Source organism: Semicossyphus pulcher, unplaced genomic scaffold (assembly GCF_022749685.1).
Source record: "Semicossyphus pulcher isolate SPU_LCO1_2020_fin unplaced genomic scaffold, fSemPul1.0.p SCAF_16, whole genome shotgun sequence".
In the NCBI taxonomy this organism is placed as follows: Eukaryota; Metazoa; Chordata; class Actinopteri; order Labriformes; family Labridae; genus Semicossyphus; species Semicossyphus pulcher.
The window spans coordinates 22,927,825-22,948,929 of record NW_027211670.1 but is presented as its reverse complement, the minus strand read 5'-3'; the positions used below and the strand labels follow the sequence as shown (position 1 = coordinate 22,948,929).

Sequence of the window (21,105 nt, the reverse complement as noted above, 5' to 3'; positions counted from 1 at the left end):
CGACACAATGTTATTGCAATAAACACAGCAACTCAAACCTGACCTGGATGCACGAGGACCTGAAGTTAATGGTTAGTAAATGTTTGCTGCGGAACTAAACTCAGATTGTGTCCAACCATATGGAGGGAATCTGTCTTTTGATTTTCATGTCAGTTTTTCATCGACGCTCATCTGTGGTTTTATTTGGACAGGACTTGATGTTTGCTATATAAGAACAAACTTCACCTTTTGGCCTGTAACTTCTGAACTGCTCTCAGAATCAAGATTATTTTACTTTCCTTTAGAGATCTACGAATAGATAAGATAACTTTATTGATCCCCCATTGGGGGAAAATCTCCTGTTACAACAGCTCCAAGTAAAGGACAGGGTAAAACAAGTGATGGATAAAAAAACAATAATAATATTAATAATAAATATATACACTATGTACACATTTCACTTATTGTGTATTACGTTTTTGTACAAAAATACATTTAAAAAATAAATAAATACAATATTTAAAATTAAAAAAAATATTTACAGTATATAAAAAAATTATAAAAATACTAAAATAAAATCACAGCCTCTACATTGTTGTAGTGTCCCAATTATTATTTAAAAAAGTATCTAAAGTAACAGTTAACAAATTTAATTGAAATCGCAATATGGCCTATTGCAACTCTCTAATCGCAGGAGGCGCAATATTTGTTAAACGTAAAATGTTAAAATATTAACATTTTTAAAGATTTATTTTTATTTATTTATCGAACAGCTGAAGAGAGACGGGAAATATGGGGAGAAGAGAGCGGGGGATGACGTGCAGGGCTGGGGACAGGAGTCGAACCTGTGGCTGCTGCGATGAGTACTGTAGCCTCTGTACATGAGTTTTTATATATATATATTTTTTTATATTTTAAAAATATTTTTATTTAAATATTGTGCTACAGAGATGTTCTGGCCTACACATTATACACAGACATAATTATCAAATATCTTTGTTTAGTACAGATCCTTGAAAAAATTACATGTTTTTCAATGAGAATGAGAATCATGATCATTCCCTCGCAAATCATATCCAAATTGCTTTATAAGTCAAAATAATCGCAATAAGATATTTTTTCTGAATCATCCAGCCCTACCACCCATACCTCTCAACAGACAGAAAAACACATGTTCAGATTAAAGGAAAGATTGAAGTTCAAACGTACCTCTTCAGGTTCGATGAGTTTGAACTCCATGCCGCGGCCGGTCCAGGCGATGAAGTGGGCGTTGCCCGGGTCGTCCAGCAGCGCCACCAGGAACTGCCAGAGCTGCAAAGAGCCTCGGCGCTGGTAAGGTGTTCCCTCGCGGAAAACGCCGCCCCCCTCCTGCTTCACCTCCCCTGGAACGAGCAGAAAGCAGCAGAAGTCGGGTCAGCATGCTGACGGTGCTATATATATCTACACCAGATCATTGGGATGTAACCATTAACTTAGGGTTCTTGTATAACATGTATGAACAAGAGTTTGACTAAGAGCAGCTGGAAAGCATTTGGATTCTAGAGGGTGCAGTTCATCAGCAGGTCATCTAATCTTGATGTTTCATGTTTGCATGCTGACGTAAACTGCTTATGAACAACCGCTTATCAAATTGAATCCCAAAATTGCAGCAGTGTGTTTAGTTTGGACAGAAAAAGCCACATTTTCTGGAAATTTTAAGGCACTTAGAGAAAAAAATGGAGATAAAGAGCACTTAGATTGTTGGAAGCAAGAAAATGCATGCAAATTGTGATAGAAATGAAACACAATAATTGATGACTAAAGCTGGGTTAAAGCAACATGTAGGTAAAAGGACACTGATTCGTGTTCCGTTCCTTGTTGTTTACCGTCACTGGATATGTCGTACACAAGTGTGGGAACACGAGAAGCTCAGCTAAGTTACTGCTGCTCTCTCTCAGAGAGCCTGCACACTTCACTGGTTCAACCAGTGCTGACACCCTCGGGCTCTCCACTCAATCTTCTTTAGCGTCAATCACCAGCACCACTGACACCATGGGAAACGTCTCTCGCCCTGACAGAGGAGCCCGACATCGTGTGTGTGCAGAAACTAAACCAACTAACTAAGCCTGAGAGTGCATAGAGACGCATGTACCTGTTACACAAGCGGCCCTGACGTCAGTATGAGGAGATAGGTCAGATATAGAGATCGGAGTAGGGGGCTGTGTGGCTGGTGTTTCTCCGCTGAACCTCCAACTAACACCTGTCCGAGTGGATTGTGGTGTGAAAATGAAATTGTGTGTGAAAGCAGAGGGATTATGGGTAGAGCGGGCTCACCTTCAAATTTCTCTGGAACCACGCGGGAGTCGTTTTCGAACAGGTAGCCTGCGAGACAAAAGGGTTGTGTTAGAGTTTGGAGGGCCCTTGATCTTAGCACGACTGGGTTGTTCATTTGGGATCTGTGCCAAGCTTTGAATACAATCGCTGCAAAACACAGGACTCTTTTTACACACCGACGAAGTATGAACTCTACTTTTATAAGCTTCAGTAAAAGGGGAGGATTGTGTATTGGAAAAATCTGACTTTGCTTCTTGTTTCAGGGCCAGTGAACTTACTTTAACATCTTTTTAAGAGTCTTTTGAAATCTCCTTTGTGCTTCTTGTCCGTGCTGAATAAGAATAGGAATGACTCAAAATGGTGCAACAAACAATAAAAGTGAGGAGGAGGACTGTTTTCCCTTTTTGCTGGGGAAGTAGTGCCCTTTTTATTTTTTTCCAAGAGTTGTGTTTATTCAGGGATTCTTGAGGCAGGGGTGAGGCGACGGCCTCTGCCAATGGAAACATAGACACACCGCTGTTTAGCCAATAGAAACACGGACACTCTACGCCGGTTAGCCAATGACCACAGAGCTCTAACCAGCAGAGATTCATTGTAGATAAAGCATCGGAGAGAATGACCTCGCTGCTACTGCACAACAACTCTGATTTGGCAGAGGGCTCTCAAAAGAAGATTGACAATAAAAGTGAAACAGGAAGTGCAAAAATTGAGTGTACCTTCATTGCTGTGCTGGGGGTTTGGGTAGCCCTCGCTGTGGTGGTACATAGAGGGACATCCAGGCACATCTGCAACAGAAACACAGATCACAAATGGGTTTATGAAAAACAAACTCTACATCAATCCTTTCACCATAAAAATGGCCGGAAATATGTTTTTATCTCCTCTTTAGTTGAAGAGGCAGGATGGAAATTGCTCACAATTTAGGAGTGAACCTGATCATAAGTTTTAGGGAATAAAAACCCTGAAACATGCTGCTTACTAAGCTCATCTCCACACGAGAACGCGGGTGTATTATATGCATACACTGTACGATCGCCCCGAGCATTGCAAGGACAAACTCTGCATTCATCATATCGCTTCTCTTGTCTCTGCTGGTATTTTTAGGCCATGAGACAGCACCTTCACCAGACCAGAAAAGTGGTACAGTATACAGTGTCTGCACTTTATCTGGGCACATCATTGACTGTCTCCAACAGGAGCGTTCACAAAAATAGATTGTATAACCCTCCAGCAAAATCCTCTGCAAGTCTGAACACTCCTGCAGCACATTGATGTTATAATGACTTCTGTGATCTGCGGGGCGTTGCTGAGACGTTTGTGCTCCACATCCTGTGACCGCTGCGCTCACCTTTTGTGTCTGTGTGTGTGTTTTTGTGTCTTTTTCTTTGGCGTAAAAAACAGGCGTGTCGCCGACTTTTTGTATAAATGTTTGTCTGCTTTTATTTCCGTCTGCGAGCTGTGTGAACAAGACGAGCGAGCGCATAAAAAACAGAAAGGTGCAGCTCTTTGCCTCTGGCCTCTGGCCGTGACTCACTCGCGGGGAATGCAGCTGCAGCTCTGTGACTGTGATAAGATGCCATTGGGGAAAAATCAAACCCTCCGTTCTGGGGCGGCAGCACTCGATCATACTGTAAATAATACGTCCGCAAGCAAAGGCAGCCCTGCCACCAGGGAGTGATGGGTAGATTAGGTGTGAGAGCAAGCGGGGTTAATTGTGTACCGAGTGGCATGACCGTTCTGTGTCTTTCACGCCACACAATAGCCGTGATTAAGCGCCGGAATGTCTTTTTGTATGTGAAACTGTGAGTCTGATTCTCAGGCTTTCTGAATGAGGCTGCAGACTTGTGACATTTGGCTGTCATTGTTCACATTAAAAGAACACACAGGTGTTGTTTTCTTTACACGCTATTTACTTCAATACACCTCTCTTGTACGCTCTATTACCTTTTCACATTACATGACCTCAGATAGTTTCGGTCAATTATTTAATAATAATCTGATGGGGACATAAATCAGCAGCAAATAAACAATCACTGAAGGCAGTGCTGCCTTTATAAACCATGTTAAAGCCCGTGCTTTGTTTGCAGTGTGCATTCATACAGACGCTCTTTAAGCACACATTATCCAAGTCTCTGAAAGAAACTAATTCTTACTGAGTCGGTAACATAATTAATTAATTAGACTTTATTTAAATTGTGCAGCTATGGTTCCTGTTTTTAAGGATGTTTAATTCAATTTTTTAAAAACATCATGAATCCTGTGACTCATCTACGGAAGACGGTTAGTGCCAAGCATGAGGGAAAAAAGAAGAGCAGGATTTTTCATACTGACAATAAAATGTAAATATTTAGATTGAAAATGAAGGAAGACTCGCTTTTAAAGCATTTTTTCTTTCCTTACACTATTTACTGAACTTTAAAGAGTAACTTAACCCCCAGGTCTGACCATAACTCCACCCACTGCACAGTTTTGTAAATGCTCAAAGTGGGCAGGGGGCTGAGAGGGGGCTGAGAGGGGGTGTGTGTGTCCGGCAGCTCCTCATCGCTAGATTTAGCGACTTTGCAGAGCCGCCCCTGGCGACTTTATTTCTAAAAAGCAACAAATTGTGTGACTTTTTTAAACCTGTGAAATAAATCAGATTGTAATTCATTCCCATGTTTGCTCCTCTTGCCTCTTGTCCCGTGCTCAGGCGGTCAGGGGCGGGCGGGGCTAGCCCGGGGCAGCAGCAAGGAAGAGGACAGCGGTCAATCGGGCGACTCGCTCGCCGCAGCAGTGGGAGTTTGTGATTGACAGGCGTTAACATTGTTTTTTAAATATATAAATTTCATGACGTAGCTTTGACTCAAACGGTCGACTCTACGTCACCTTCGGGTGGCAAGATTCAGGGCCGTAGATAGCGTGTTTGAGCCGTTTCCAACCCATTAATTTTTTATAAATTTGTTAAGAATTGTATTAACACCAGCATTGATGCGTTTCTTCACAGTACAGCAATATAATTTAGATTACAGCTCCAAAAACATGTTTAAGTGTGCAGGTATCTTTTAAGTATATCCCCTGATACCTGGCCGCAGTGTTGCCGAATGTACGATCATTTTGCCCTTTCAAAGAAACCCACAATAAAAGTTCAGCGATGCATCTGTCAGTTGTTGCATCTCTGTGCGAGCGCAGCTTGCAAGCAGCTTCCCCGAATGTGCGAGGTAGACATGGTGCTTTTATTTTGAAGGGTAATAACAAAACGAATGATTGACTCTCTCACACATGTACGATAGTTTTTGGTAAAATCTGAACATTTTAAAGCTGCAGAACGATATTAACTTTACATCATTCCTTTGGTACACACTGTTCTTTGAGAGGCCGTGCTCATAAATATCTGGCGGTAATCGTTGAAGGCAGATGGAGTGAAATTTGTCGCCCTGTACTATCTCCTGAAACGTGCGGCGGATTGTTTAACTGCCGACAACAGAAAGATAAACTCTGATCTTTTGTGTCTCGTCGGCCTCTGCGCTCGGTCAAACTCGTATCAGAGACACTTCTGAGGAAACCCCACCAGATGCAGCGTTCTCCTCCTCCCTGCTGTTATCCACAGAAAAACATCCTTTTGTACTCTCTGTCATTTGTTTTTAAGGTTTCTTGTCGAGTCTCGCTAGCAAAATAAAAAAGATAGAGTGAAGGGAATAGGTCGCTTTTCTGTATGCATGAAGTATGTTGGTCTCAGCAGTGGACGGCATGCTTTGTAGCCAACCAATAATGTGCATGCAGGACAGGAGCTTTTCTGCAGCAGGTGAACAAGGACACAATGTATGTCCAGTCTTATATCTCTCCCCGAGCAGGCAGAAGAGCTGCTTTCTGTGCTTGTTGTTAAAGCGCCCGAGCTGGTCACCCCACCCCGAACCCCCCTCAGTCACCCACCACTCCCTCCCCCCCTCACCCTCTCCTCCCAAAGCCCAGCCAGTGAGAGGTTCGGGTTACTGCGGCCACGCTCATTTTTCCATTATGAGTTCATCTGCCTGCAGAAAAAGGAAGCCGCTGGTGCAACCTGAAACCCTGGAGCACTCCACCAGGGACTCTAGTCTTTCCAGTGCCCTCCATTTTCTCAATGAAATTCCTCTGCCTCTCTCTCTCACAGAGCGCAGAGGAGGGAGGGAGGGAGGGAGGGAGAGGGGTGAGGAAGGAGGAGTGTAGCCGAGGCAGGAAAAAAAATGCTTTTTCTTCTTTGCTTTGCTAAGTGTCAGAGAGTTGAAAGGAGGAGTTTTGGAGGCAGGGAGGGAGTCGAGTAGGAGTGTAGATACAGTGAAGAAGTTTGTTTGCCTTTTGGACATTTTGTTCTTGAGTTCGCTGAGCACACTGCTGAGGGTTAGACTTCAACCAGGCGCCTTTCAGGCGGATTTAAATGGCAAAATTAACCTTATATATAATAATAATTACCATCGTCCAGGTGGTTCAGACTTAATTAAATGCTTCAGTTAGATTTCATGTAAACAAATGGGATTAATTTTCTTCTCTGTGCCTCTTAATTACAATCTAACGCGAACAAATAAGCTTTACCTTTTTGTCATGGACCTTAAATAACCTTCCAAATTAATGGAAAATCCCCAAATACTGCTGGAAAAATGTGTCAGTGTATTTTTCCAGTGACTATTTTTATCATTCACCTTATTCCAACAAAAATACTAAAGATTTTACAGCTAAAAATGTGACAGTTTGCTGCTTTTCTCTGTTTTAAATCAACTTTTCTCTTTGGATTTTGGGCTTTTTGGGACAAACAAGCACTTTTTAGGAAACAGTGATGAAAATTGTAACTATTTTCCAACATTAAGACCAAAAAAAGGTCATAGATTAATAACAAAAATAATGGCACTCGTCCTCTGGTGACATCATTCCCCCTTTTCTGCATCATCACTTTGAAATAAATCCACATTAGTCTGAATAACTCACCAGGTTCGTAGGTGTAGTCTGTCGGCTCCTGCTTCACCATCATGTGGGCTGGTGGGAACCTGTGTGGGAGCGGGTGTGAGTGTGGATGTGGGTGGGGGTGGGGGTGAGGTCCAGGTCCGTGCCCGTGCCCGTGTCCCGGCCTGCTCCCGTGCCCCGGCCCGGCCATGTGAGCCGCCCGCTCGTACAGCGGGTCCAGGTACTCCTGCTTAAAGCTCTGCTGCAGGTAGGGCATGCAGGGGTCAGAGTGCTGCCGGTGATAACCTCCTCCACCACCACCGCCGCCGCCGCCACCCCCTGGCCCTCCACCCGCGCCTCCACCAGCCCCACTGCCGCCATGTCCTGCTGGGGCAGATGGCATGCGCTGGAAGGCCTGCCCTGGTGGGGGGAACTGGGGGCACATGGGGTCTCCTGAGGGGCCTTGATACCTGGAACTGAGGCATGAGACAGCAGCTCATTATTTAGTCAGCTCATTATTGTAACCTGCAAGTTTTTAATTAATGGTGCAAGGTAAGTTAACATGAAATCACACAGTATATAACGACGGGGTTAAGAGCTGTAGGTTTAATTTAATTGTCAACTAATTTATCTGTCGACTCGGTGCTTACAAACCACACAGCTCTGCTCGGGTTAATAACATGATTCCTTTGCAAGTGAAATGTCAATCTCAGCTGTCAATCACCTGGTGTTGATGGGGTAACTGTTGCTAGGCAGTGGCTGGGAGGTGGCAGCAGGGTTCATGTAGCCAGCATCGGGCCGTCCGGCCGTGGCAGGTTTGGGGGAGTAATGCTGCTGCATGGGAGACATGGGGGTCCCTGGGCAGGAGCTCTTGGCTCCTCCTGCAGCCCTTTTCTGCTCATAGGCACTGTGAGAAGAACACGGACACAAACATGACGACATGCAACATGCATGAAGGCTGATGTAACAACAGGGTCAACTGGGGAGGGCTGAGAGCTTTACTAGTTATTGTCAGTCAATACAGCAAACATACTAATGGTCAGAGGTTGAGTGGTCGATAGCGTGTGGTCAGCTGTTCTGACTCGCGGTAACTGTGAGGGGGAAGTAAAGTCTTTTGGTTCTGCTCCTGGTAACAAAGGATGTTAGTAAACATGCAGAGAGGAAATAAATCAGTTTATGTTTCAGTGTCCTAATAAAATTTGAACTATGTTCCAAATAAGAGCTAAAAAAAACCTCAAGGGAAGCCTGGCAGACAAAATGAAGAGGAGGAAATGACAAGCCTCCGCTGTGCTCTTATCTGGAAACTACAACTGTAAGAAGAGACGAGAAACTAAAGACTGTTTCAAAGACTCATTCGAAACATTATTCCCCTTTTACAAGTAAAGAACTAAGTAATACACAGGTATAATGCTGGGGCATGTCACCTAAACTCAACTTTAACACAATAAACAGAGTTTAATTGTGGCCTTTTATGTTTTCCAACGCCATCTTGGTTTTTAGAGCCAGAAGTGACCGTGACATGCTGCAGCTTTGATGAAGACTCGAAAGTAGAGATTTAAACCATTAACTCGTTTGGAAGATGTTTACTGAAGTAATAAATCGACTTTAACGATGGATATGTTATCACTGACTTCTGTACAATTAGATTTAATTTGGCGACCAGTGGAGTGGCCCCCTGCTGGCCATTAGAAAGAATGCAGGTTTAAGGCACTTTTACATTCTTTTTTATACACGCGTTATTTTATTCTGTGGAGTATCTCGGGCTGCACGGTGGTGCAGTGGTTAGCGCTGTCTCCTCACAGCTAGAAGGCTCCTAGTTGCACATTTTGCTTCTGCAACGCCGGAACGCTATTTAAAAACACACACTGACGTTACGTGGTCGAATATAGAATGATAAAGGTGGCATGAGGGCCGCAGTGTAAAAAAGGCTGTTGTCCATCTCTGTGTGTCAGCCCTGTGATTGACTGGCGATCAGTGCAGGTGTAACCCCGCCTCTTGACCAGTGATACTGAACATAATAGGCGGTATAGATAATGGATGGAGTATCTAGTGTATCTGCACTGTCTGGAAAAATGTTATATGTCACCTTTATTACATTATACCTTTAATCTATATCTATAGAGACTTGTATCTAAAAACCTCGACCAAAACACTAAAATCATTTGCATGCATAGATCCCACTAGAGGAACCTGTGAGGAACCTTACAACATGTATTTTGGCGCCTCTGTTAGGAGAACCTGGTGTACCTGGCATAAAGGCACTGCTCTCCACTGGGGTAGCTGAAGCTCTGCTTGTGGCTACAGGACTGGCTGGGGTCGGATCCCGGGCTCTGCGGTTCCTTCTTGATGGTGACTGGAGGGCTGTGAAACGCCACCGCTGTAAAGACACAGTAAAGAGAGCGCAGAGATGAGTGCTGGCACGCAGACAGCAGCCTTTGTATATCCTCTTCTCTCATTCAGCCCTGCCCCGATACTACTGTCGTCAGACTCACAGGCAAATACTTCTGTCTGCACAGGAATCTCTTTTACGTGCCAGCCAAAATGCTTAAGTGACTGTCAGCTGCAAAACACAGGGCAGCAGACAGACACGTATAAACACACACCGAGGAGAACACAAAAACACACACACACACACGCACGCTCACACACGACTGCATTCCAGCAGCAAAGTGTCCTCGCCCACTTTTCTTCACTCTTCCAGACACAACAGCAGCCAAAACTTCCTCTGTCAAAGTCAAGCTCGAAGGTAAACAAGTGTACGGGCCAGAGAGATGTCTGCACGCTGATGAAAGCGAATGTCACACCTCTGTTGGAACAGCATATACACCCGATCTGTGTTTGGCATTCTTTCCGATTGGTGTCCAGATGTCGGCCACACGTTTTGCTTTTTCAGTGAAGTATCAGAGTTCGATATTCAAAGTCCTTTTTCCCCTTTAATTTCCCCCAAAAGCTTCCCGTCCGTCTCCAGCTCACTAAACTGTCGATCAAGTTGCACTGCTGGAGGGACCTTTGCCTCGACGGCCACAGAAACCACCCAAAGTGGAGCTTCAAACTGTGCCGAGGGCTTGTGTTTATTATGTGAGGGGAGGTTTTCACCCGGAGAACTGTACAGGATGTTTTTCTGGTCCCGACAGGGTAAACAGCAGCAGCTGTGCACTTCCAGCTGGGGAGGCCTGTATTTATGTGTGTGTGCGAGTGTCAGAGTGCGTGTTTGGGTACGTGTGTATTAGAAATCTTGGCAATCTGTGTGTGTAAGTGTCTGTTCTAAGCTGCAAAGTGCATACGTGTGTGTGTGTGTGTGTGTGTGTGTTTGCAGTGGGTGTGGAGCTGACGGAGCAGGCCACACTGAAAGCTCAGCCCAGGTAATTACATGCTGCCGTCCATTCACAAAAAAGGAGGAGAAAAAAATGTCTGGCAGACCGAACGCAGCCCGAGTCGGCTATTTCTTTGAGGCGAGAGATAGAAAGTGAAGGAATGAAAGAGGAAGAATGGAGCGAACAAAGAGCGAGAAAAAGACGACGGTGATGTAAAACCACAAACGGCCTTGAGGATCTGCGGTCACGCTGGTGCTTGGGACAGACAATTATGAAGTTGGCAAAGAGAACAAACTGTACTAGAGAAAGAAAGAAAAGATTTAAAAGGTCTTCAGTTCGTGTTGAGTTGATTCGTCCATCGACAAAAAGTTAGCACAATTTATTAATCACTTCTTCAGGCTGATTCCTGCCTCTCAAACCTGAGATTTCATTGGTTTATATCATCGTTAATTAAGCAATTTGTGTTCTCAGACAAAACTTTGAATTCTGGGAAATTTTGAGTCATCTTTCAGATTTTATTGACTCAACGTTTCATCCTCAACAGTTGTGAAAAGAACTTGTAGCTTCAGCCCTCTTTTCATTTTTCTTTGTACACGTATTTAACGAGCAGCTTTTTCAGTTGGTGTTCAAAATGAGATTGAGTAAGTCTGATGACTTCAGGATCAAACAGCTTTGGTGGATTCATTCCTGAACAGTTTCGTAATCTTTTGTGCTATAAAAAGATTTAAAATCCAATGATTTTTTTTGGTGTCAGCATTGAAAAACCTTCTATTCTTTTACTGGAAACTTTACGCCTTCATCTGAGAATGAGTCTGACAATCAAAGCCTGCGCTCATCATCATAACCTTCCTATTTTTGGCCCGTACTCACTCTCCCATGGCAGGCAGGCAGGTGAGGAAGTGTTGGCTTTAGCGGAGATCAACAGGATTAGAGAGCATTTACCCAGATTTCCCAGACAGACGCGATGGGATTCCAGCCTCCTCTGAGTCTCCCGACAGCTCGTCTGCGAGTACACAGAGGGTGGCACATGACTGCCGCTTTAATAATACTACTGTGTTTGTCTATTCCCCCTCTTCTCCGCCGTGGTCATGAACTGCAAACAATCCTCAGAGAGTGTGCGCTCAGAGTGCAGCCAAGTGGAGCCTCTAATGCGATTGGCAGGAATATGGCCCTTGATGTGGCTCTCGGTTTATGAGGATGTTCCGTTTCAAAAAGTCCGGCATGCGATCGGCGTCGGCTGCGTATGGTGGGGCCTGTGTGTCTATGTGTGTGTGTGTTTGAGCTTCTCTTGTGTGACCTTTCGAGGATATTACAGTAATTAATTTGGTAAAAGATCATCAGGAAGTGTTTGTGTATTTGCCTGTGGTTGTAATCGCTGTCTGTTATGGTGCATGCGTTTCACAGCAACTCAAACAAGGATACACCGATCTATAAAGCTATTCATCCACGAGCCAAAGAGGAAATTGATGAACTCAACACACTTTGGTCCTTACAACAAAGACAAATTTGAGCAGGACTTGGAGGCTAAAGGCATGCTAGCAGCTCGGTGAGGCGTTCAATACAAAAGCAATCCCAGTCTAAACAAGCATTTAAACATCATCTCAGAAGCAATCTGCTGTGCCACCGTTAACAGGAAGCAGGATGTCTCTGCAGTTGGAGTTGCAGAAAATGCTACAAATGAAGACCAGAAACAGCAAAATGTTTATACAAGAAACTTCAGACTGTAAGGTTTGGGCCAGGGACAAAGTGAAACTGTATCGTGCCCACACTTACGTGAGTTTTTGGGTTGAAATTTGGTGTTTAAAAAGAATCACAGCTTTAGGGGTTAAAGCCAGCATTGTTCAGATGCTTGGATAAAACATTTGCGTATGGATGTAGCCTTAGGCGTAGCGGTACTTTAGGCTAAATGCTAACGTCAGTATGCTATAATTCTTGAAATAACAATGCTAACATGTTGATATTTAAAAGATATAACATTTGTTCACCAGCCTGTTAGGTGTAGATATTCTCTATTGACCACTGACAAGTACAGCTGATGCTGCAAATAGGGGCTCTAGGGAAACGCCTGGGGATCACCAAATGTATCATCCTCAGAGGGACATGAACGTCTGAACAGAATTTCATGGCAATCCCTCCAAAAATTGTTAACATTATACTGAAACAGTAAACACACGTCAACCTTACGGTGGGATTAAAGGAAACGCCAAATGACGCCAACATCACTAACATACAGTACATCATCTGGGAACCATGAAAGTCTATACACAGTCATAGCGGACCATCTTTCCAGTCAATCTTTAGATACTTTAATAAATAACTTAAAACATTAACCTGTTAGAAGCGCTAGATTAAAAGTAAGGGAATAACCAAAGTCACTAGGATTCATCCTCTAGGGACCGTGAATATCTGAACCACATTTAATAGCAATCTATCCGCTAGTTGTTGAGACATTTTACTAAAACAAATCGGATGTCAACCTCTTGGTGGGGTTAAAAGAAAAGTCATTTGATCACCAACATCATATTGATATGTCATCTGGGAACCATGAATGCCTTTACCCAGCGAGAGCTAATTTATCCAGCAAATGTTGAGATATCTGACTTGTTGACCTGTAATGGCACTAGATAGAAAAATCAGGGGATAACCAAAGTCACAAGGATTCCTCCCCTGGGGACCAGGAATATTTGTACCAAATTTCATGCCAATCAATCCCAAAGATGTTGAGATATTTCAGTCTGGACATAAGTGATATCACCATCTCTAAGCTCAGGCTGCTAGCATCGCTAAAAACACAATTTGGATATTAATCAAACATCCAGTTCCAAGAATAGTCCCTAAAACAAACTCTGCTCTCCACCAACTATTACAAACTGTCCGGTATATTTCAGTAAATCCTCCTGTCCAAATGATGTCAAATGTGCCGCTAAAGTTTATACGCTGGTGGCAGTCTTGTAAACGGATCCAGCGAGAGTTATGTTCCTCAGGTTCTCCTCTCTTCCTGCTTTTATTCGGGGCAACGCGACCTCCTGTAACTGCTCTGTTGAATGTTACATCACCCTTTCACAGAGATCCTCATATTTCACGGTTTCTTTTCAACTGCGAAGGGGTACGGTGGGTTCATGAACTGAAGCGCACAGCGTGGAGAACCTGAAAGGTGTTTAGAAGTGAAAAGACAGATACAGTACACAATCGCTGCAGACCGTTTTGAGGTAAAGCAGAAGTGTGCACAGGAAGGTAAGCGTATGCCTGAGCGTTGAATGTATGCACTTTCTCCGTCAGCACCGGGTGAACCGTGGCAGATTCCCAGCACCTCCTACACTGATAAGGTCAAAGGGTTCTTCCTCACTCCAAACGTGTCGTATCTCCTCCTTCCTTATTTGTGGTATTCTTTACCGTCGCCCATTCACACCCTATTCTGAGCGCAGCGTATAGAGATGACCCCCAGCTAAAGGCAGGGTGGAGATGGACTCTTACATATGTAAATGTCCGCTCTTGGAGGGGGAGGGTGCGGGGTGAAAGGTGATGGTCATGGTTGAGTGCTTTAGGAAGTAGAGGGATCATTACATGAGGGGGGGGGTTCCATTCAACAGACACCCACCACAAACAAATCGTAGGAGAAGGGATGGCACCCCCCCCTCCACACACACACACGCTCGCATCTCCACACAATGGGCCCCTCAGCTGAGCCATACGGAGGTAGTGGGAACATGTCAGGAAACACTATTAGATTGCTGTGGGATTCCTAAAAACACAACCAGCGCTGACAGAGACTATAAAAGCTTGTGCAAAACAAATTTGGTTGCACATAAATCAGGATTGTGGTGATACATGAAGAGTACAGGAATCACAAAGTTCTTTCCAATTTGAAATTTGGCCACGTTTTTTCTTAAGAACCCAGATTGGCAATTACAGAGACAAAAGAGAGTTTATGTATAAAATACAAAATGTTAATATCATTTGTAAACCAAGGGGGAAGAAACGGAGCACAAATGCTTTATAACTGCAGATTGGCATTCAAATTTGAGTTGTTCCGATACCAATGCGACTATAGGAAATGGCTCTAATATTGCCTCAAGTGTGGGATCAATATCGGAGAGTACCCCAGTCTATACACCGATCACATGCCATAATTTATAAGCCTTAAAAACAACTTTATCAGCCAGAAATCAATTATATTTCAACGCTCCAAAAGCAGCAGTGTTCACCTATTTCATCACATAACCCCAGCGAACAATAGCAGTGTGAGGCTAGCAGACAATGTAACGATAGAGTAAGATTTGGTGATGTTTAACACTGGAAAACACCATCAGTACAATTGGCAATGTGAATATAATTCAAGTATTTATTTTCAGGGGCTGGCACAAGTGTTATTATTACATGGCTGTGTTAAATACTTGATTCTCATTTGTTAATCACGGCATTCCAAGGTCTGCTATGTCTCAGCAACAGACCGTTGCTATGAAGAACAGACCGTTGCTAGGGATTCGGCTGCACTGGAATCAGATTGATACTTTGTATTGAAATTGAAAATTGAAATCAAAATATTTTATGTATTCAACGTAACTTGTGAATGAGTTGTTTCAAACAGTGAACAGGTCGTGCTATGAACTCCCCCATCTTATATCAGAGTAATTTCCTACCATTAAAGGCCCTGGTGTAGGGAAATCCAGCCTGCAGACAGCAGTGGATCTGGAGAGTCTTATGTTGGATGTTTATGCGCGACTCAGCCAAGTCTTAAGCCTCTGGAAGTCTGCAGCACACGACAGCCCCGCTCACAATAACTCAGTGGACATCGGCCCCAGTGTCAAACAGGGTGACTGGATCTCGCTAAACTGAAGAACATGCAAGCGTAATGTAAATACACGCTTAATGGGTCCAATCGTACAAATAAGACACTCTTATAGGAACAATCTCTTTGAGATCTGGTCCTCGTCTCACATGCCTTGTACATACGATATTCAAGTCACTCAAGGACTTACCAGTCCGTACAGATGCACTCAAAGCATGCTGGGAAGGCGTGATAGGCTACACCTGCTGGTTCCCCACCCTTATGTGGTGAGGGATCAATAAAAACAAGGATGCCAATTATGCCACAAGGGTTTTAAAAGGTTAAAAAGGGAACTATTGATTCACATGGGTTGCAAATGACATTAGTTTCTCAGCTGAATGCATGGCTCCATTGTGGTGAGAGGGAGGCGTAATGGGGAACAGCAACAGTGTAATTTTAAAGTATCAGACTGTCAACACATGCTTTATAAGTTAGATAGAACCCATACTTTAACGGTAATTTTAAAGTTCTAGACACGGTGGTATGTTTAGCTTTTCGCAGACCAAGTTTGGGGGCTATTTTTGGAGTTTGGATATCTTTTATATTTGAGGGCACGGAACATTTAAAGGAAAGTAAGATGACATCACGTTCTAAGACTTTCTGCAATGCAAGATGAATCGTGAGGGTTTCTAACGCCACAATGAAGAAGAGAAAAAGCTTAGTTCCTCTGGAAAGCTGGCTTGAAATACTAAGTCTGCATACATGTATTTAAAGTTAAGAGTCTCATTAAGTATCCGAGTGAAAATACATTTTGTTTAAGATCAAAAAGCAGCTCATTTTGTCGTAGACCATCACTTGTCTTTGGCTTAGCGTGTAGCAATGGAGCAACCCTGCTAGTGCTGTCTATTGACTTCAATTGGACACTGAATGGTAAGTTACAAAATGCTTTCCTATCCATATCATAATTAGCTGTTAGCATACACATTCGTTGTTAGCCTAGACGCCCCCTCAAAGCTAAAAAACGCAGTGCTAAATGATCTGTAGCGATAGCTTGTTCCGTATGATTACAGATCAAGCTCTCTCGGCCGTCGCTCAACGCACACAGCTAACAATAGATCATAAGCAGCACTTAACTACAGAAACTACAACGCAGACGATGCTAATGCTGGATGCAAACAGCAGAATAGGCAACTTTTCTTTCGACTGGTTTATGGAATTAATTGCCCAGTTTTCATGATAAGCACACGAGCACAACTATCCCCAATTCAAACAAAATACCAGGAACATTTTAGGAACGATATTTGCTACTTGTACACAACTCCCTAAGTTACGTACTTTAAAGGCGATCGTAGGCTCGGGCGTCCTTTTGCTTTTAAAAAGGTTTTAACCCATGTATTGTCAAAATAAGTATTAACTGTGTTTTAGCTTTGTAGGTGATAGTTTAGTGGAAACATTCAGACTAAGAGAGAGACAGTGAGGGAGGGAGGGGAAGTGAAGCTATACAATATGATCCAGACCGCCTCGCCTGCACAGTGTGTCCAGTCATTCCACTGATGCATGGAAACATGTGCTGGACATGTGTGTGCGCTTCTCAGGTCACTGCACAATCAGGAAGACAGCGAGAGAGAAAGAAGCGGCCAGGCCGGCACTGACAGGCTCATCCTCATCTGGCCCGGGAGCGGCTTCGGTATCTGTCTGTCTGCTCGGGGAGCCCGGGAGTGTTGCATCCATTAGTGTCGGCTCTATCTGATTTACAGGTTGTCCTCTCCCATCTGATAATGGTTCGGCCTCCTTGAATATTTAAAGAATGGTCAGATACCTGCCAAACAAGCCTAACGAGATTGATGGAAAGAACGCTGGTATCAGCGAGACAGATGATTGGCCGGGAACACACCCGTGGCCCTTCTCACTACTGCTTTCCTTTTTGGCCGGCCGTTAGAGTGTTTTTTGGTGCATCATGTTGCGTTGGCTAACAGGATGTGTATCTGAGTGACACCCATCATGGGAAAGGCAGTAGCACAGTACATTTCTGCAGACATCAATGTTTCACTTCCCTTTTGCAGACTGGAAATAGATCAGTGTTTGTTTGAGGGGGTGGGAATGTTCTTGTCTGAACGAGTACACTCAGGTTTTTTCTGAGAGCGCTCTTTACACGAATCTTCTGAGTGAACTCGACATCATTCGACATTGGTATGGGGAAAGAATCTAAGCCTAAGTAAGGATGTGATTGAGAACATAAAACGCCCGTGTGTGAGGGAAGAAAGAATGAGGGTTTACAGGATATTTACATGCCCCAAACACAAGAGGAAAAAAACTCAAAATAAAAGGATCAACGTAGATTTTTTCACGATCGTGGAAGCCTCGAGGGATCACAGTTTTAATCGCTAAATGCTCTGACATCTCACGTTTTCCCTATTGTCCACTTCACTTTGGATTGTGCCGCGTTGGCTTTTTATAAACGGCCATTGACCAGCCATAAATCTCGCTCCTCCATTGCTGTTTAGTGCAGCCGGTACAATACATCCCTGTCCCGGGACATGTGCAGCGAGAGGGACAGGCCGTCACAGGCGCGGGGTGGATGTAATTAATCTGGCACAATATTGACTCCTCACTCTCGATCTCTCAGCCCCCAATATAGCTGTCCCCTCTTAATGTTTAATGTAGCGATCGATCCTCCCCCCACACTGTTACTGAAATGATATAATGAGCTCCCACTGCTCACCAGGGGATGTGAGGGAGGGGTGTGTGTGTGCAGTGTTTCCATATTTGTTGGCCTTGGTGTTGCATGGCACGCTTGAACGTGTGATTGAGCGGCTGCTCCCGGGTGAATCGGCCTTATCAGACGGAGATAGAGACGTAGAAAGGCCGGGACACCTTGCTTGAAATTATCAGCACGCCTGCCACATCCTCAGGTCTTCCTGCTCCCCCCCCTTTTCACCCTCTCTCAGTTTCACGATCAGGATCTCGACCCGCTCTTCCCCCTCTCCTTGCTGATTTATCTCGGCTTTATCTTTATCAAGTCATCTATCAACCCTCTCCATCTCCTCCGACTCCTCCCGCGGATCAGCGAGGATCGATACGGTCATACGCTGGCTCTCGGCTCGCTCGGCACACCTCCTGCTCTGTGTCAGCAGGTTACTGTAGGGCCACGCTCTGCGCACACCTCCTCCACTCACGTGTTGGTGTGTTTTGTGGGTCGATATGTATGTGTGTGTGTGCGTGTGTGTTGGACTGTCAGGGATATGAAGGTGGAAATTCGCCAAGAAAAGGGAGCAAAAACTTCTCTATCAGGATGTTCCTGCTTGGTTCTACTTGAGTTTTCGTTGTTTTAAACATTGCGTTTCACAGTTATGACACTTTGTAGATCTTTGCTGGGATCTGGCAACGTGGTGACGTTGTAACAACAAATTGAGAGAAGAAGCACAAGACGATCAGAAGGCTGAGGTTGAAACAATCCAGTTCAAACGATGTGTCATGCAGCCACATCTGAAGGCAGAAATGCTCAGAGCTGTTCTGAAAGGGGTGAAAAGTCTGCAGACGGGGGAGCTGCAATATTTGTTCTGTTGGGAATAACTGTAAAACACTGATGGCGTTGTTCCTACGAGGAAGCGGCCATCGCCTGACTCAAGTAGACCTTGTTTGTAAAGCCGTTAAGTGTGGGGGGATCGCAGACGCTGTTGGACAATCTGAAGCAATTTCTTTAAAGTTCCCGTAAAATCAAAGGTGAACACCATTACAAAAGTCTTTCTGCTGATAGTTTCCTGAAAAAGAGGGCGGGGGAAACCCACTTTGGCGCTATTGCTACTGTAAACAATCAATAGTTCTCCTTTTTTAGAGAAAACACCTAAAAGTGCGAAATCATGGGAACATTAAAGCACGCATGAACCCTTAAGACCTCAAACGTCTTCATTCATTTGGAGGACAAACCAACAAACCCTCACTGTCCAAGAAGAACTGTGCACACACAAGTACAGTCAGCAACATGTCTGTGAAGGTGCTCAGTCATCCATGTCATGGTGATTCGAAGCTTAATCCCAAAAGGAAACTGGACTTGGTTGAAGTTCTTGAAGACGTTTCGGCTCATCTTGAAGGTGAAACGTCTTCAAGAACTTCAACCAAGTCCAGTTTCCTTTTGCATTACGCTTCAAATAAGTGCAGTTATATCCATTTCCCACCGAGATTAGCGCATTGACGCAGGTTTTTCAGACCTGGGACGACCCGCTTATAGATGCCCATTGTCTCTTGATGTTACAGTCTTTATTGTGTCTATTACACAGTCAGTCTGTTCATCAAACTCGGCTCCGACAAATTTGGAACGATGTTCGAGCGCTGCTCGGACGGAGACAGGCCGAAGTAGTAGCAGAGATGATGAGGAGTCGCAGAAGTTACCGACAGACCATAGCATCGCGCCGGAAAGGGGGCGGAGATTAGCGTGTCTACACGGGTTTTTGTGTTCGCATCTATGCCGATCGGAGCCGAGGCGATAATTACCTGAGTCTACTGCAGAGTCATGTGACCCCGGTCTGAATGCCGATTGTAACCCTTCCCACTAAGCAAAAAAAGCCGGGTGTTAGCGGGTTTTGTGACGGATGTTTGAAATGGCTAACCTGATGGTTTTTATATGACCTCCCTGACCTGCTGTTTTAACCTCTGGCTTCTTTTTACCAAGACATTTTCTGATCTCATTAGCTGTACAACCTTATTAGTCCAAATAGAAATAATTGCCCCAACTTAAAACTACCCGCGCTTATCTTTCATCTGGCCAAACGTCCAAACAGGAACTGTATCGCTGCCATGTGTGCAGGGTGACACTCTCCCAGTATCTCCTTATTACTGATCGCTTCAAACTCAGCTACTGTTGTTTCACGGCCTCGCCCGTCCCGTTCACAGCCTCCGTTCCCCTCTTCGGTCTGCGCTCGCTTTCCAAAGAGAAAACATTCCAGCTGCAGAGAGCCGAGCTGTCCTGTCCGAGTAAACTCACCAACACGGGCACGCATATGATCACACACACACACACACACACACACACCTCCCCTCACTCTCCTGTAATAAAACACACACTGCCGTCCATTCACAAAGCTATGCTGCTGACACTCGGGCTGTGCCTGCCTGGCTCAAATCCCCGCGGCCCCCTGGCTTTGACGGGGCTGTTCTGAATCAACACGCAGGAGGACAGCTTTTACTTCCCCACTGGAAGCTGTTAAACGCCTATTACTCCACATGCCCGGCCTTTACAAACCCATTTTCACTGCATTTGATTGACTTGAGATGACTTAATAATGCTGTTCACTAGCATTAGCTGTAGGATGATTGTAGAGTCTATTTTAGCCTCGCAACATGCAGAAATCCAACCAAAGCCAAGATGTGATTGCAGCTACTTTTAGAGACAGGAAGTGCAAATAAAAGCACAAATCTTCAAAATAAAAGCTTCCATGTTGCAAACACATTGTATTCAGACAAAGGCAGAGAGAAACACAGGCCGACACCTCTCATAGGTGTTGTTAGTGTCGGAGTAACGTCCCCCCGATGTCATGAATGAAGCTTCACTCCCCTTAACTCAATGTGCTGCCTCAGCCAGTCTCTCACAACCAGCCCATTCATAAAACTGCAGGCCTGAAGAGTGTGTGTGTGTGTGTGTGTGTGTGTGTGTGTGTGTGTGCGTGCGCGCCATGCCAAGTGTGTTTATGTGTGCGCATGAGTAAGTGCATGAGAGGCTGTCAGAAGGAATCATGTGTTCACATAAGAGAGAAATCAACCATTTCACTCGTAAGCAAAACAAAACAGAGCGACAAACAGACGCTGCAGAGGCTCCGCCCCCCTCGGAGCGAGCGAGCAGGCCGT

At 44.5% G+C, this 21,105-nt stretch overlaps 1 protein-coding gene across 1 annotated transcript in view; it reads right to left on the bottom strand.

Annotated features, from left to right (window-relative positions):
* Nucleotides 1–21,105, bottom strand: part of etv4 (ETS variant transcription factor 4) — a 36,711-nt gene that overhangs the window by 3,681 nt on the left and 11,925 nt on the right. The window contains exons 5-10 of the mRNA XM_069663969.1: nucleotides 9,430–9,559; nucleotides 7,907–8,089; nucleotides 7,228–7,658; nucleotides 3,009–3,077; nucleotides 2,293–2,340; nucleotides 1,189–1,361 (exon numbers count right to left, since the gene is read on the bottom strand). Of these exons, the coding sequence (XP_069520070.1) occupies nucleotides 1,189–1,361; nucleotides 2,293–2,340; nucleotides 3,009–3,077; nucleotides 7,228–7,658; nucleotides 7,907–8,089; nucleotides 9,430–9,559 (1,034 nt within the window). The remainder of the gene's footprint in view (nucleotides 1–1,188; nucleotides 1,362–2,292; nucleotides 2,341–3,008; nucleotides 3,078–7,227; nucleotides 7,659–7,906; nucleotides 8,090–9,429; nucleotides 9,560–21,105) is intronic.